This window comes from Ostrea edulis, chromosome 6, assembly GCF_947568905.1.
Source record: "Ostrea edulis chromosome 6, xbOstEdul1.1, whole genome shotgun sequence".
NCBI lineage: Eukaryota > Metazoa > Mollusca > Bivalvia > Ostreida > Ostreidae > Ostrea > Ostrea edulis.
The window spans coordinates 35,187,405-35,203,122 of NC_079169.1; the positions used below are offsets into that span (position 1 = coordinate 35,187,405).

At 36.4% G+C, this 15,718-nt stretch overlaps 2 protein-coding genes across 5 annotated transcripts in view; both read right to left on the reverse strand.

Moving 5' to 3' along the window:
• Nucleotides 1-3,836: 3,836 nt before the first annotated feature.
• Nucleotides 3,837-5,360, reverse strand: LOC125647127 (uncharacterized). The gene has a single exon (XM_048873816.2). The coding sequence runs from the start codon at nt 5,358-5,360 to the stop codon at nt 3,837-3,839; it is 1,524 nt and encodes a 507-aa protein (XP_048729773.2).
• Nucleotides 5,361-11,744: 6,384 nt separating this feature from the next.
• Nucleotides 11,745-15,718, reverse strand: part of LOC125645654 (PHD finger protein 20-like protein 1) — a 47,477-nt gene continuing 43,503 nt past the window's right edge. For all 4 annotated transcript variants that reach the window (XM_048871314.2, XM_056139419.1, XM_048871313.2 and 1 more), the window contains 2 exons: nt 13,565-14,649; nt 11,745-12,551 (listed from right to left, as the gene is read on the reverse strand). In XM_048871314.2, the coding sequence (XP_048727271.2) occupies nt 12,406-12,551; nt 13,565-14,649 (1,231 nt within the window). In that variant the 3' untranslated portion in view covers nt 11,745-12,405. The remainder of the gene's footprint in view (nt 12,552-13,564; nt 14,650-15,718) is intronic.

A 15,718-nucleotide genomic window follows, 5' to 3' on the forward strand; every position in this document is an offset into this window, starting at 1 on the left:
CAAAAGTGTAATCAATATTCTGAAAAATTCAAAATGTGAAAAATTGCATATTAAGTTTTGTAGACAAATATTGGGTGTTCATAAGAAAGCATCAACTTTTGGGGTTATTTCAGAGAACTTGGTAGCTTTCCTCTATCCTACAACTTACTAAGCAATATGCTGAATGATTGGTACCGATTAGAAAACATAGAACCTTTTAACAATATACATTTGTAATATCAAAGGCATACACAACATCTAAGGAACTTCATGACAATAACATTCCTTCCTGGTTTAGCTCACAGGCAATTGCATCGCTTGAGGGTAGAATTTTATATCAATTAATTTATTGTTTTTACATCGGCTAACTTGGGTACCCTATATTTAGAGTTGTATACCTTTACTCTTTATATAGTAAATTCGACCCCCAAGCGATGCAATTGCCTGTGGTTTAGCTCTATAAATGCCATTCTTGCATATTTCCCAAATATAAATTCTACGACAACAAAGACCGTATCTGCGAACACTTTTAAGAAACAAGTACATACTGCTCTCAGATCATTATACTTGACCCATTGAGTGGATACTAGACATGAACATTTAAATTCTAAGCTTAGAACATACACTAAGTTCAAATGTTGTTGTTTTTTTCAAAGAGAAAATTATTTGTCAGTTATAAAAAATTATGGCTACAGAAGAAGTTTCAGCAGCTTCAGAATTTCGTGTCATAAATTAATCATTGAAACTGGTAGATACAGAAATAAACCTGCACATCTTAGAATATGCTCACATTGTAATGCTGGTGCTGTGGGTGACGAAATGCATTTTCTATTGTGTTGTTACAAGTTTAATTTTGAAAGACTAGAAATGTTAAAGACAATAAATGAAGAGTGTTCTAACTTCAGTTGTCTACAAGACTTGGACAAATTTATATGGTTAATGAATAATGAAAATCCAGAATACTTGTGTCTATTTCTAAATTCATAAACTTGTATTGTGACTAGTTCATGTACGAGAGTCTACATATTATGTAAAGGTATATGTATTACATGTGCATTAAGGTTTTACAAGTGTATGAATATCCTTGAACCCCAACGTTTGGTACGAGGTGGAACAAATCTGTTTACCTTTTATATGATTTAATTTTTTATGATTGAAAGGTGTATGCAAATGGATATAGATACAATAACAATATTTATATCTATATAACAGTATGTTCCCTATGCATCGTCCCTTGGTACCTTTAATTGTTATTCAAACATATTGTACTTCATTGCAATGTTTAATATGTCTATGCCCCTAGGGGCCCATTATTTGGCTATGAAATATCTGTATTACTTTGAAGTTCATCGGGAGTTGCAAATGCAGAAATTTATTTGGCTCTTTCAGTTAATGGTAATTGCCAATAAGCTTTCAGCAGGTCGAATTTATTAACATATTTTGCATTTCTCATTTTGTTATCTGGGAATAGGTGCAGGGCTTTCAACAGTCTCGTTTGAAGTCGGGCCAAATCAAAATAATGTGTGGTTCCGGTTACCCGACCTTCCCTAGATTTTACCCCTGACCCTAAACTTTTATTTTTAATATTTTCAAAATCAGTTACCGTATTTTGCCGAATATAATGCACCCTTTTAAAAAGATTTTCTTTTATGAGAAGGGGTTTATAATATATACCACTATACATATAGTTTCTGGCCCGTTTTCCTTCAGGTGAAGCTTGACTGTAAGTAGATTCATAGCCAATATACAGATACCGCTAAAATGCTAAGCTGTAAACACTTACTACAGGCCATCTAACGTTAGACAGAAAGTGACTTACAACTAATGAGTGCTTACATATTAAACAATAGTGCAACTTTCATGTTGTTTAATATACTGAGCGATCACTCCTTATTTTTGAAAAAGTTGGATAGATTCAAAAACTTGGAAGGGCTTGAAAACAGTACTCTGGTTGAAATATCGTTTCCTGCTTTCATGTTCAAAAACATGATTTTGCCAAATGCACTGATTTTTTTCTGTATCTATTTTTTTTTTTATTGAAATATAAGAATTGTCAAAACTAGGGTGATCTACCAATTTTTATAGGTATATATCACACCATATGTAAATGGTACATGTAAAGAAGTGAAAGTAAAAGAAAATTGTGTTTCCATCTAAGATCTATCATTAAAGAATATAAATTAAAAAATAAAATAAAATCCCTACATACCTACTCTATTTTTCAAGGGAATGTGACCGGAACCACAAATATTATTTTATTTGGCCTCAGCATTTCGCAAATTCTATGATTGTTATAACGAACCTCCATTTTTTAATTGGCTCAAAAATATCATTGTCTAGCTTGTTCTGCACTTCTGTTTGCCAATACAACCTATCATTGGGTGAAACGCTGTCTGACGTTTTTCATACCGATTGTTAAGCCGTTCTTGACACACTGATTTTGACTACGGATAACTCCGTTTACCTGATCAAGATATAGGGCCCACGGCGGGTGTGACCAGTCGACAGGGGATGCTTACTCCTCCTAGGCACCCTATCATCCATGGGTCCGTCTCTCTATTTTGCATTGCTTATAGAAGTTATGAGATTGATCATTGTTCATTATCTTCGCCTTTCATACGAGTCTATTTCGGTGACAGACCTCATTTTCAGAAGTCAGTACACACTTTTTAGGTACCATCAGCTGTCGGTATGAGAATGCAAGCTCCATTTTTTTAATTGGCTTAAAAATATCTTTGTCTAACGTGTCCTGCATTTTGTTAAGTTCTGCTTTTCTAATCGATTCAAACGATAATGATGCTGCTTGATGGACAAAGCGTCACTCACTATAACAGTAGGTCCTTTTTGGAACCCCAACAGAGATTGAAGAATAATCAACCGTGAGCCTTTCAACTTATTCTTTCTGATGACTATTCAAATGTTCAAGTCTGGCATCAAGATTGGTAGGAATTTCAGAGTTCTATGATACTATGGGGATCCGGGTTAGAATAGGTCCTCAGTACCCCTTGCTTGTCGTTGAAGGCGACTAAATGGGGCGGTCCTTTGGATGAGACCGGCAGTGGTGACGTCTCCATACGAGTGAAATATTCTCGAGGGTTAAACAATATTCGATCAGAGTTGTATATTTCACTACTCTGTACACTAAATTCATATTCAGCACAATCTTGAAATGTCTTAACGTTGACCAAAGTGGAAACTGGTTTATACAATTACGGTCACATCTTTCAACATGTTAATTTGGGAAACTCGTTTTCCTTTACGCTGATCATGTGTCTTAACTATATACTTCACATCACTAAGCTTGTTTTCAGTTTCATAGAACCATAATATCCGGCCTGTAAAGGATGTCCGGAAACACCCTAACTAACATACCTAATCACCTGGTTTTAAAACGCTGTTCCTGGCATCTTTGTCATAACAAACTTTCATTTTGGCTTGAAACTCTTGAGATTTTCTTGTGCCAATGTGCGAGCATTGTAAAGTACATGTATCTTTTTTTTCTTTTTGGAGTAAGATATATCTCGTATAGCCTAAAAGGTTACTTTTTAAGAGCTCTAGGTTCAGTCCGACAGACGGAGCAGTTCTTAAAAATAAGATTTGTGTCTGCGCAAAATTAGGATGCTTTAAATTATAAAATTAACATTTCACTAGTTTGTTTGTAAATAGACTTGAGTCTTGTTTTCATGACACACAATTATATATGCCACTGATCACGAAACACAATTTCACAAAATGATGGATCAGGTGAATGTTCCGCTCCTTGCAAATACTAATTGTTAACAATAATGAAATTATATGTATTTATTCAATATAACATGTTCACGCCAAGATAATTTCTACATTTAGACCCTCAAACGTTATCGTGCGTTTTTGTAACAGAACACTTTAACCAGTCCTTCAGAATTCCCCACCCATAACGTGGATAAACAGAGAGATAACGCAGTAGGCTCGAATACGGCTTCCTCTCTTAACAGAAACTTCAGGAACGCCCCCTCGGGGCTCAGCAGATGAATGCAGTCGCTATGTGCATCAGTCACAATCAGGTTATGGCGGGAGTCACTCACCATGTCATGTGGTTTAAAGTCAACTGACAGATTTTGTCCGTCGTAGACAGACTTCAGACGACCAGAGTAGGACATGAGTAACAAATTGCCTGTATCGTTGCCAGTCCCGTTTACAACACAGATATCAGTGTTGCCATTTTGTATGACTTTATATGCGTAAGTGAAAAGTCTAGTATGTCCATCTTCTTGGTACTCGTATTCTCTAATGACGTCACCGTTTAACGTCATGTGTCTTACAAACGATCTTTTAATCGATGTTATATCTGTGAAATTATATGCTTTATCCCTTAATGTGATCAACAGTCCACCAACTAGTGACTGGCAGATACCCACCGGTACTAGTGGATCTGTGCTGGTAATCCTAGAGACGGATCCGGACGCCGACAGACGCTTGACCGAGCAGTTCTTCTCATCGGTAAAAAACACATAACCGTTCTCGGAAATACTGAAATCTCTCCCCTCGACATTGACAGTGTGTTTCTGTTCACCTTGTTTACTGACTCGCTCGATGACTTTTGACGAGATACTTCGGATGTGACATTCTTCATTTACTGCCTTCATTGAAAATATCAATTTATTTCCAAATGAAAATGAATCTGTTTCAGTGGCACTTATGTCGTCCAAATCAAACGTTTGTCCAAATAAAGATTCCACCAAGTTTTCTTTGATTTCCCCTTTTCCATATCTCATGGAATATTCACAGTTCTTCAATTCAGTATGAACGTCAGCCAGCTGCTGTTTTAGTTCCCTGTGGTTGTCTATCAAGCTGTAGTCCGACATCGTTCTGTTGTTCTCCTCCATCAATGACAACAGGTCCACAATCTGCTTTCTCTTCTTGTCCAGCTGGGATTGGAAAAGATTCACTTCATCGTTCTTCTTGGACAGATTGTCTTCCATTGCCTTCTCGTGTCGTTTCTTAATATCCAAAAGTTTTTCAGTGATTTCATCCACTTGTTTTTGTAATATTTCCACTTCAAAACCACACAGCCTTTCGTTTTCCTTTATTTGATTTAATGATTTCTTTAAGCCTTCATCAATTTTGGGGAGATTTTCTTTCTTGACATCACTCAGTAACTTCTGGAGTTGTCTTCTCCTGTCGCTGGCAGCTTTCACTATTGTCACCCACCTGTGATCGCGGTGATCTGTTTTTGCACATTCAGAACAAATGAATACCTTGCAATCCTCACAGAACATATCAATGAGTTCCGTGTGCTTATCACACATCTGGACGTGTTCTTGGGGGGAGCCCAGTGGATATTTTGTCTGGACGTGTTCCTGGGGAGAGCCCAGTGGGTATTTTGATTCACTGGTCGCCATATTTCCCTGGATTACCCCTTGCAAAATTTGACCTATATCCACAGTATAGTAACTGGGTAAATACACGCTCAATGGTGCATGTAATGTTGGTGAACTTTTAAATCTGCATGTGAAGCCCGTATGACATGTGTAACTTTCTTAACAGTCACCAAATTCAGTCAGTAGAGTTTTTGTAAGATATTATTTATTATTTTATGGAATCTAAAGCGGTAATTAACGTCTACTGTGTAAAATATCTTAATCGTAGATTTTACCATTCCCAGAGGTGTATCATGACCCATTGACTGGCATTTTATTTACACAGCGAATAAACCGCATGGTAATGATCGAATCATTGACAGTTATTGTGTGCGTGGATAGTAACCAAACTCATTAAAACAGATTGTTTAAGGAGACTCGTCACTTTTGTTTTGACGATCTTATTCATTACACATGTCCACTATACTTTCAACAAACGCGGCACAGTAGCCCTTAGATAGTCACATCAAAGTATTCAAAACTTTTCGTAATTAATCAATAATATCACTCCTGACCAGACTAACAATATAAACATCAAATATATTCCCTGAATCTTCTCATATTTCTTTTGAAATTGGCATTGCTTTTATCATGAAATAAATACATTTATTATATAGCTAATAAATAGTCTATTATAAAATCTGAGTAAAATCTATAGAGAATGTTAGCGTTCAATATCCTGACAATTTATTGAACGCTAACTTTGCATTGCGTAAATTGTGTGCGCCCGAAACATTCCGACCATGAGCGTTCAATATTGATGTTACCTTTTTTAAAAAAGACGTAAACAAGCCGAAATGGCAGATGACGGTCCTCCGAATCTGACAGAGCCGCATCTTCGCAAGCCAAGCGTTTTCGGTCCGCTTGGGGAGCGAAGCGGACCGAAAACGCTTGTCTTGCGAAGATGACAGAGCCGGTATTTGATATCATATTCATTTATTTAAACAAAATGTTTTACTGTACATAAATTATAATGTCCCCATTCACAGAATCAGTTTGCTTCATGCATTAATGACGGGTTTAATGTTGAACAGTTAAGAAACGCATGCTATTATTGCACACCTTCACCTTAGATGCCAATATTGATGAATTCTCGTCTGAATTGGAGTATTTTGAGTGAAAAGGGATATAATTTAACAACTAAATACTTTAGCTATATAATAAAAGGTTTATTGAACTTATATTGTTGAATATTGACACTCGTTGGCTGTCAAAATGCACTCGCAAGTTCGTGCATTTTCACAACCAACTCGTGCCAATATTCACCAATATAAGTTCAATAAACATATAGTATACATTTGTTGCGTTTTCTAGTAGCACCTGTCTGCAAAATCATAACCAAATATGGAGTGTGTGTCATCAAGGTCAAAGGGTGCATTAGCTATTCCATTTTTAAACATAACAAATGGGTCAACCATATACTATTTCAAATCTTAAGTCAAGTTTATATTTCTTAATAATACATGAATAAATATAAACAACGAAATGCTTTCTTTGTTGTTTCATCGGGTCATTTTCTGGGGATAGCTGAAAATAAAGATGTAGGGTTGATAGCGAGACAAGTGCCAAACACAGGCACTTGTTTCTGTAAATGACTTATGACCTCTATTAGTATACAGAGGTCATAAGTCATTTACAGAAACAAGTGCCTGTGGTGCCAAAATATGGTAATTATTAAAGTCATTAATATTGAACAATTTTCATGCATCTCATTTACTCATTGATTTTTATGGCCAAAATGTTAAAATAGTTACACTCATCTACGGAACGCGTTCATTAGCAACAGACAATTTTTTAAATTTTAAGTCTTTTTAAAGTCTTTTGAAATAGAATTTAAAATCATGGACATATCCTGGATTTGCAGTCAGGGGCATAAATATGAAACTGAAGGCTTCAATGAGACTCGAAGCGGCGAAAGGGGTAGGTGTGAGACGGGGTAGCCCCCTCAAGCAGGTGGGGTTTCCCAATATTGTTAGCAAAAAAAAATGGTGCATTGCGGGAGTATTTTGTAGTTTGTGTAAAGCTATTTGTAATGACTTTCTGTGAAAATGCCTGTTGAAATGCCAAATATTTTGATATCCACAAAACACGACCAAAGTCAAAAAAAAAAAAATAAAAAAAAAATTACAACACTGTCTATTTAGAGGCATACAGGGGAATACAAAGTTCGCGGGATGAAAATAAAATATTTAACGACAATGACAAGGCTTTCATTTCCAAGTCATAATTTCGGTAGTTGTATAAGGAATTCAGGAAATATAATGAATGTGTTTTTGTGTTTGGTACACAGTCACACCTTCGATTTCAATAAGATGAATCTAGCTTTCCTCCTATCCATCTTCGAAAGCTAAGTGTACACAGATGGCTATCTTCTTGGTTAAAATAATAAATAAGGCAATGTAGGATTTAAACGATTTAATACGGATAGAAGTATAGTAGTATACATGAAATCAGCATTTGCATGTTACTAAACTTGAAGCCAAGAAGTAGGAACAGTATATAGAATGTGTATGTTCGCGCGCTTGTGTATATCTCTACATGTGTTTGTGTGTGCGTGCGTCTGAATGTGCGTGTCGGTGTGTATCTGCTTGTGTGTGCCTATAAGTATGCGTGCGGTCTCAAATTGATCCATTCATCCGATCGGATATTCAGTTCCTCGTTGATATAAATTATAGACACAGCTGACATTTTAAAGATCATGATCAACTCTCTCGGTACGTATAGTGTAACGTTAAATAGTGACCCCTCGGTGTAAGGTTAGTGACCCCGTTGAAAAACGAACCTAGGAGTAATTTTTTATCATCAATTTTTAACGTTGAAAATTGACCCAGACCGTTAATTACCCTTCAAAACGTCAAATTTTGATCCTTGTTGAAAAATCACCCTTAGATGTCATTTCCGGTGGGGGGGGGGTGTCTAATTTTAACATTGAAAAAAAAAACGACCCTCGATGTACAAAACGTAATCTGTACAGTCCACATCTCGGAAAAGTGGTGAGACCATACCGGTATTTCAACATTGAAAAATTACCCCAAATATACACGTTTCTTTGCAATCCATATTTCAGTCAGGTAGTGGGAGGTCATATTTCAGCATTAAAAGAATGCCCTAAATATACAAAAGGTTTTCTGTACAGTCCATACTTAGGTCAAGTGGTGGTGGTGGTGGGGGGGCATATTTCAACATTAAAAAATGACTTCAAATATACAAATGTTTCTCAAATACAGTTTTCTCAACATGTCGCTTGACCGGCGACATAAAAAACGATCATTTGAATTGACTTATTTGGCAAATGCGCAGTCTTTTTGAAATACAAATCTCTTTATTCCCATAGAAATCTGACTACCATCGATTAAAGTTCATGTTTTATGGCCTTTATAAATTTGCATGTACATAAACTGAATAAAGCTATATAAATGATCATGAAATCTAAATGAAATGTTTCTAATATTTTGAATTATATCTGCCATACGCCTCTTCAAAAGTCCATAGAACGCTACACAATGGTACGAATTTGATAAAGCATACATTTTTTGAAAATTTCAAATATCTTATTTTGATATTCAATTTATAGAGCAAAGTTGATTTAGGCTGTTCGTGGCTCTAACCCTTTGTATTGGGAGAGTATGGAAACCATCTTAAGTCATGTTAGAATTCATAATAAAAATAGTGAATTTTTTCCAAAGTGAAGGGAAACTATCGCAAAATTCCAGTGACAGGGACCATGTTTCAAGATTAACGCATTGGAGATAAACATGTGTGTTGGGGGGATCTAAATTTGACAGGAGGAATAAAATCATTTTCAGCATTTCAGATAAATCCCCGGGTACGTCAAAGCCAGATTAATTATTTTGAACAGCGGCTTATTCACAAACTTTATTAAGCATAAAAAGAATATGCATAGGATTCACGCATTGCGTTGGGTAATTATTAGTAGACTTTAAGGCTACACAGGAAGCAAATCAAACATTAAATCGGGGGTGGGGGTACATGTATTTTATTACTGTCTAAAATAATAAGTTGAGGGGGATATGGGGTCCTCTCCCAGAAAATGAGTGAGAAATGAAACACAAAATGATGCAATCATAAGACACTTTTAAGGGATTTTGACTTTCACTATCATACCACAACAATGAATTTCCAAATTCCAAGAAATAACAAAATCTCCGCTTACGCGAGATTCATTTTAATACGCTCATGACAACATTTCGAAGATCATGGGCGTTGATAGGCAGAGGAGGGGAAGGGGAGCCACCAATATTTACTATTTTGGCTGATAAATACTACAATTTATGGGGGGGGGGGGGTGTCATCATTAATTTGTACATAATGCATTAAGTGATTTACAAGATGAATATTCAACTTCCATAGAACTTTCTACTGCTCGATTTTCAAAATTAATTTCGCTCATTTTCCATGTTTGGGGGCGATTCGCAACATCTCCACTTCTTTCCTGTTTTTCTTTCGAGCATAGTGTTTTTACAATTTCATACATGCATGTTCATATTTTAAATATTGAGTTGAAAATTTCTTTACTTGGAAAGTATAATGCCCTCATTCTTAACTTGATAACGTTATAGCCCAGAGAAAATTCATCTATGAGGGAAGAGAGACAAAGGAAAAGATAGAGTAAATTCTTCTTAGGGATCAAATTTTGTTTACCTGGCTAATAATGATTCCTTGGGTCTCCTCTCTTTCTCTCTCTCTAAACATTCATATCATGCATGCAACATTTAAGTAGCCGTTTCAAAATTACCCCATTAATGATCAAAATTTAACGTTGATTACTTTTCAATGACCGTTTTTGATCAACACTTAACCTTAAATTTTGATCGGGGTCAATTTTTAACGTTAAGGGATTACCCCTGGGGTTGTTTTTCAACGGGATAACTATTTAATGTTACAACGTCGCCGTTCCCAAGAACTAAAGGTGGGTAGAACTACATGTGCTTTCTCCAGAACGTATCTAAACAGTAACAGAGGTTTAATAAAGCTATTTCCTATTCAGAATTGGAAGATACCGTTGGACTTGGTACTTGTATATTTCTTCCGACCAGTAAAGGAATCCGCATTCCATACCATGCAAAACTGTAATCGTGGGAATGAAGTTTTCACACAGTACCTTGCCGTTTGTCAACGCTTTCATAGAGCACCTTGCCGTTTGTCAACGCTTTCACAGAGCACCTTGTCGTTTGTCAATGCTTTCACAGAGCACCTTGCCGTTTGTCAACACTTTCACACAGCACCTTGTCGTTTATCAACGCTTGTCGTTTGTCATTGCTTTCATAAAGTACCTTGCCGTTTGTCAACATTTTCATAGAGCACCTTGTCGTTTGTCAAAGCTTTCACAGAGTACCTTGCCTTTTGTCAATGCTTTCATAAGAGTACCTTGTCGTTTGTCAACGCTTTCATAGAGTACCTTGCCGTTAGTTAACGCTTTCATAGAGTATCTTGCCGTTTGTCAAAGCTTTCATAGAGTATCTTGCCGTTTGTCAGTTTTCATATAGCATGTTGAGCTTTCAGAGAGAACCTTGCCGTTTGTCAAAACTTTCATAGAGCACTTTATCTTTTGCCTTACTTGCAGACCTTCCAAATGTTTGAGTTCCCTGATATGAACAATAGAGAATCACAAACTTCCCGAATGCCCGAGCCCCCAAATACGTACAATAAACAGTCCCCGTAATACGTACAATATACCGTCCCCTAATATGTATAATAAACAAAGGTCTACTACTTTTAACTTGGAGTATCCAATTCCTTTGTCCAAAAATAATTACTGGCATAATGTATTACATTCCGCAGATTTCGACCTGTATATGTCATCAAACGTCCAAAACTTCCAAGCACTTGCTGAGATATTGAATTTGACCTCAATCATTTTAGTAGGCATTAGCCTGGGCCCACAGAGCACTCCGGTGTTTTAAGTGTACATAGACAATATTTTCAATGCAATTGACAAATACATCCTATAGCCTTCATCTAATTACATCCTTCATCTAAATACATCCTACATCCTTCACCTAAATACATCCTACATTTAATTTAACATTGTTTAAACAATATTTTATTATGTATAACAATAGCCTTCATCTAATAACGTTTTCAAACTGAAGTTCTCATGAAGAAAGTTATCCCTCGGCTTTACATTTCAATACTCATCCATTTTTAAACATCTATAAAGGAGCAATTTGATTGAATAACACAAACATTTTGAACTAATTGAAAAACATTTGCTATTAAGCCATTTTTTTTCAACTTCAAAATGTTATTAGTTGATGGTCATATGACGTATTTGTCCATACTTAAAACCATGATGACCGAGTTTAATTTTGTTAACAAAAAAAAATATGCTTTACAACTCAGATATTTATCTTGTAGAAGAAATTTTTATTATGTCAAAAACACATAAATATTTTCTCTAAAGAACGGAGAAGTACACTATGAAATAGTTTTTCTCTAACACACATCATCTGAGACAACCCATCACCAACAACAGGCCTAAATCTACAGAGTGATGAACCACCTTGTCAGCTCTTGACGGAACATGTCCGGCGAGACCACAGTGCATCCAGCTTCACCTGGTGATTGTTGACTGTAGCTGGCTTCAGCTAGTCAGTGTAATCTGTAACCGGCTTCAGGTGTTATCTGTAACCGGCTTCAGGTGTTATCTGTAACCGGCTTCAGCTGGTCAGTGTTATCTGTAACCGGCTTCAGCTGGTCAGGGTTATCTGTAGAATGTAATCATCAGCAGAATCTGCACCATGCAGTCCCATGTGTTGGGTAACTGGTATCGACATGTAGTCCCGTGTGTTGGGTAACTGGTATCGACTGATGGTGGCATATCTGATGGTACATGTATGTGTTGGTTGTATCTGTTTATGTTTTGTGGATTGTAGGCTGTAATCCTTTATCAGTGGTATGCTGGTGTCCTTTACTGATGCTAGGCTGGTGTCCTTTACTGATGCTAGGCTGGTGTCCTTTATTTATGCTAGGCTGGTGTCCTTTATTAATGGTAAGCTTTTATCCATTATCTATGGTAGGCTGCCATCCTTTGGATGCGTACTAAGTCATGTTGTAGTAGATACAGTGTCTTCTTTAGAGTGGGTACATCAGAGAGGAGGTCACGGTCTGACGGACCAGAAGCGACAAAGTTAGAATCAGCTGCCTCCAGTGCTGTAAAAGAATATTGGAGTATTATTTAATCTTAAGCACTCTAGTCTGTAAACACTCTAGTCTGTAAGTAATTTAATCTGTAGGTACACATGGTCTGTCTTCTGTCACTTTCAGACTTTTTTTTTTCTAATTCTCATGTTTGCAGGAAATAAATACATAGTATAATTACTCTCCTCTTTCACATTTGTCCATTGTATCATCAAACAATCTCTCTGCAATCAAATATTTATCCAGTATCTTAATGAACATGTTTAATATCTCTACACTTTAGATTTTATCACCTGATGTTTGCAAAACTGCATTTAAAGGAAAAATGCTACACCAGAGAAATTTGATGTGGATGAAAAATGGTTGATATGTGCAACAATGTTTCGAAATTGAAAACTTTCAAACTTACTTCATTTAGTCCAAATATGCAGTTTTAGTAGAAAATAATCTAAAAACTTTTTAAAACCCCTGCTAGACTCAAACCCACAATCTACAATTCAGCAGTTGACATGCTAAATCTATTAAAAGGAATAGACAAATATTGCTGATATTCATATCTTTATTCAAGTTTTAGAAGGAAGTCAGCCATTATGACGATGTAGCACACCTCCTTAAAGTGACTGCACATTCCATTACCCTTACAACAAGGACAAATATTTAATATAATTAGCATTAAAATATCCTGTCAAACAAGACACAGAATTTTAAAAACTCTGCCTTTAAAAAAATCTAAGAAATTACATTTTTCTTCCCTAATAAAACAATGAAGCAACCCAACACATACATTGTATTTTTGGGAAACTCTTATAAGAAAATTGTGTGCACACTTCCTCCTCTGTGTGCTTCAGTATCCCCTTCAAAGTAACATTTATCATATTCTTTGTCCCTTGTGTGGTCTCTCTCTCATCCACTCATTAAAACATGAAGTGTTTGGAACCCCCTGTCTATCCTCATTCCCTCCCAAACCGATATCGTATATAAGTGTACACTTACCACATATATTGTTCCACTACGTGTATACTTACCACACACTTGTTCCTCTATGTGGTCTAGTCTCTGTTCAAGCTCTGTCTGAACACGGAGAATGTGCTCCAATAAGTTTCTCTCACAGTGTTTGATTGGATCCTCCTTCACAACCTCCACACAGTTCAAAAGGTCACACATGTCTTCCACTTTGACCTCTGAACTTAGTGAGGCCTCCAATGGGAATCCCAGCTGAAGTTCAGTATTGAGAGAATGGGGTCTCTCTGTATTGTCAGTCCTTGTGGAATTCACTTCAGTATGGAGGGACTGAGATGGGTCTTTGCCTTGATTTGCTGTGGCTTTTGATTTCATATGGAGTGACTGAGACTGGTCCATGTTGTCAGTAATCGTGGAATTTGATTCCTCCTTTTGTACTGGTTTCATTCCTTCCCCACTTGTTGCTAACACTTCACTTGTATCTGTGGTAAAACGACTGGTCCCTACTTCTGCTCTCTCAGTACTGGAGATCACATGCTTTGCTACATCATTGTGACCTCTGTGCTTTGATGATTCAGATGTTTTCTCCTCCACATCTGTCGGTGGTTTGGATTTGTTCTCTTCAGATGTTTCCCCATTGTTGGATCCTAGCCCTTGGTCTGTCTGTCCAGTATTTTGATTTAGCCCTTGGTCTGAGTATCCAGTGTTTTGATTTGGACTTTCATCTTGTGTTGCAGTGCCCTCTTTTTCAGTTTTGCACTTTTGTGTAAAATCTGCCTCAGAGTTATCTGGGCCATTGTCCATATTTTTTGTATCAATATCAATATTTGACGAGAGATTTCCATTATTCATTTCTCCTTCCTTTCTTCCTGGAATGGCTTCCTGCTCTTCCGATTTCATCTCTGTATTGTGGGTAGAACTATCACTAACATCCTCCTCTGCCTTCAGCCTCGGATGACTCACGGACTCTAATTCAGGCTTCTGTTCCTGTATGAAATCTTCTTGCTGTTTAGAATGGTTCATGGAGATGGAAGTGTCCATCACCATTTCTTCATTCTCGCTGTCTGCGTCGTGGTCTAATGGGTCAAAATGAACGTCATCGAGATTCTGTAGCCACATCCTTAGCATTGGGTCCTTTTTGTCCTTCTTCCTGTAGAAAAATAAAATCGAACCCAGTATAAAATGATTACAACAATCAGATATTATTTTTATATATTTACATTTCCAATGTTTTTGCCCTTGATATCTTTTACAAATTGTATAGAGAGCCATTTCCCCATGAATATGCTGCAGGGCTCGAAATTAACATATGCCTGTCAGTCTGTGACTGGTTAAAAGTCTGGCGGACCGACTGACATTTGTTTTAGTCAGTCCGATGGGACTGGTTATTTTTCTAAAGCATCATTTTGGAAAATATACTTATAAAATTTTATACACACACTTGGCATGCTTCGATCTGTAGATATCAGATGAATCTGATTCGTAAATATAAATCTCACATTTAAGGTTACAATATTGTCTTTAGTAACATTAACGAAATGTGTTTAATTATTTCTGGAAAACTCTGTTGGACTGATAATTTTTTCTGCGGACTGGTTGAAATTATACCCCATCAGTCCAGCTGAACTGGTGACATAAAAAGTTAGCTTCAAGCCCTGCTGCTGTAGTTGTGAACAATGCACATACAGTATGAATTTTGATAAATATAGTACGTCCATTTTAACAGCTGGGAATTCCAACAGAAATGGAAGTACGTAGAACATAAATATAAAGAATAAATTCCATTTTTAACGTGTGTCATGAAAAGTATGCCAGCATGAAGTATGTTATTTTCGAAATTGAAATTTACTTCTTAAATACATATTGTTTGGCAATTCAGTGGTAGTGGACATAAATATATATCAGTAAATAAATGCATTCCACATCTTCACTAGCCAAGGATTTCAGTCCACTCCACTCCCCACAATGGGTAAACCCTTGGTTAGTGAAGATGCACATTCCTTGTATTTTCTAGCTGGAAAAGCCAATTAAAGTTTATGACTGAGGCTGCTGATCTATACTTAGTAAATCTGAGTCTACCAAAGATTTCAATTTTTCTTCTTCAGATGACTTTCTAATAAAACAGCATTTTTTAATTTTCTCTCTCTTTTTTTTTTTTTTTTTACTGTAAAAGGTATATTTGAAATTCTTCAATTTCATTTCAGTATTAACTGTATATA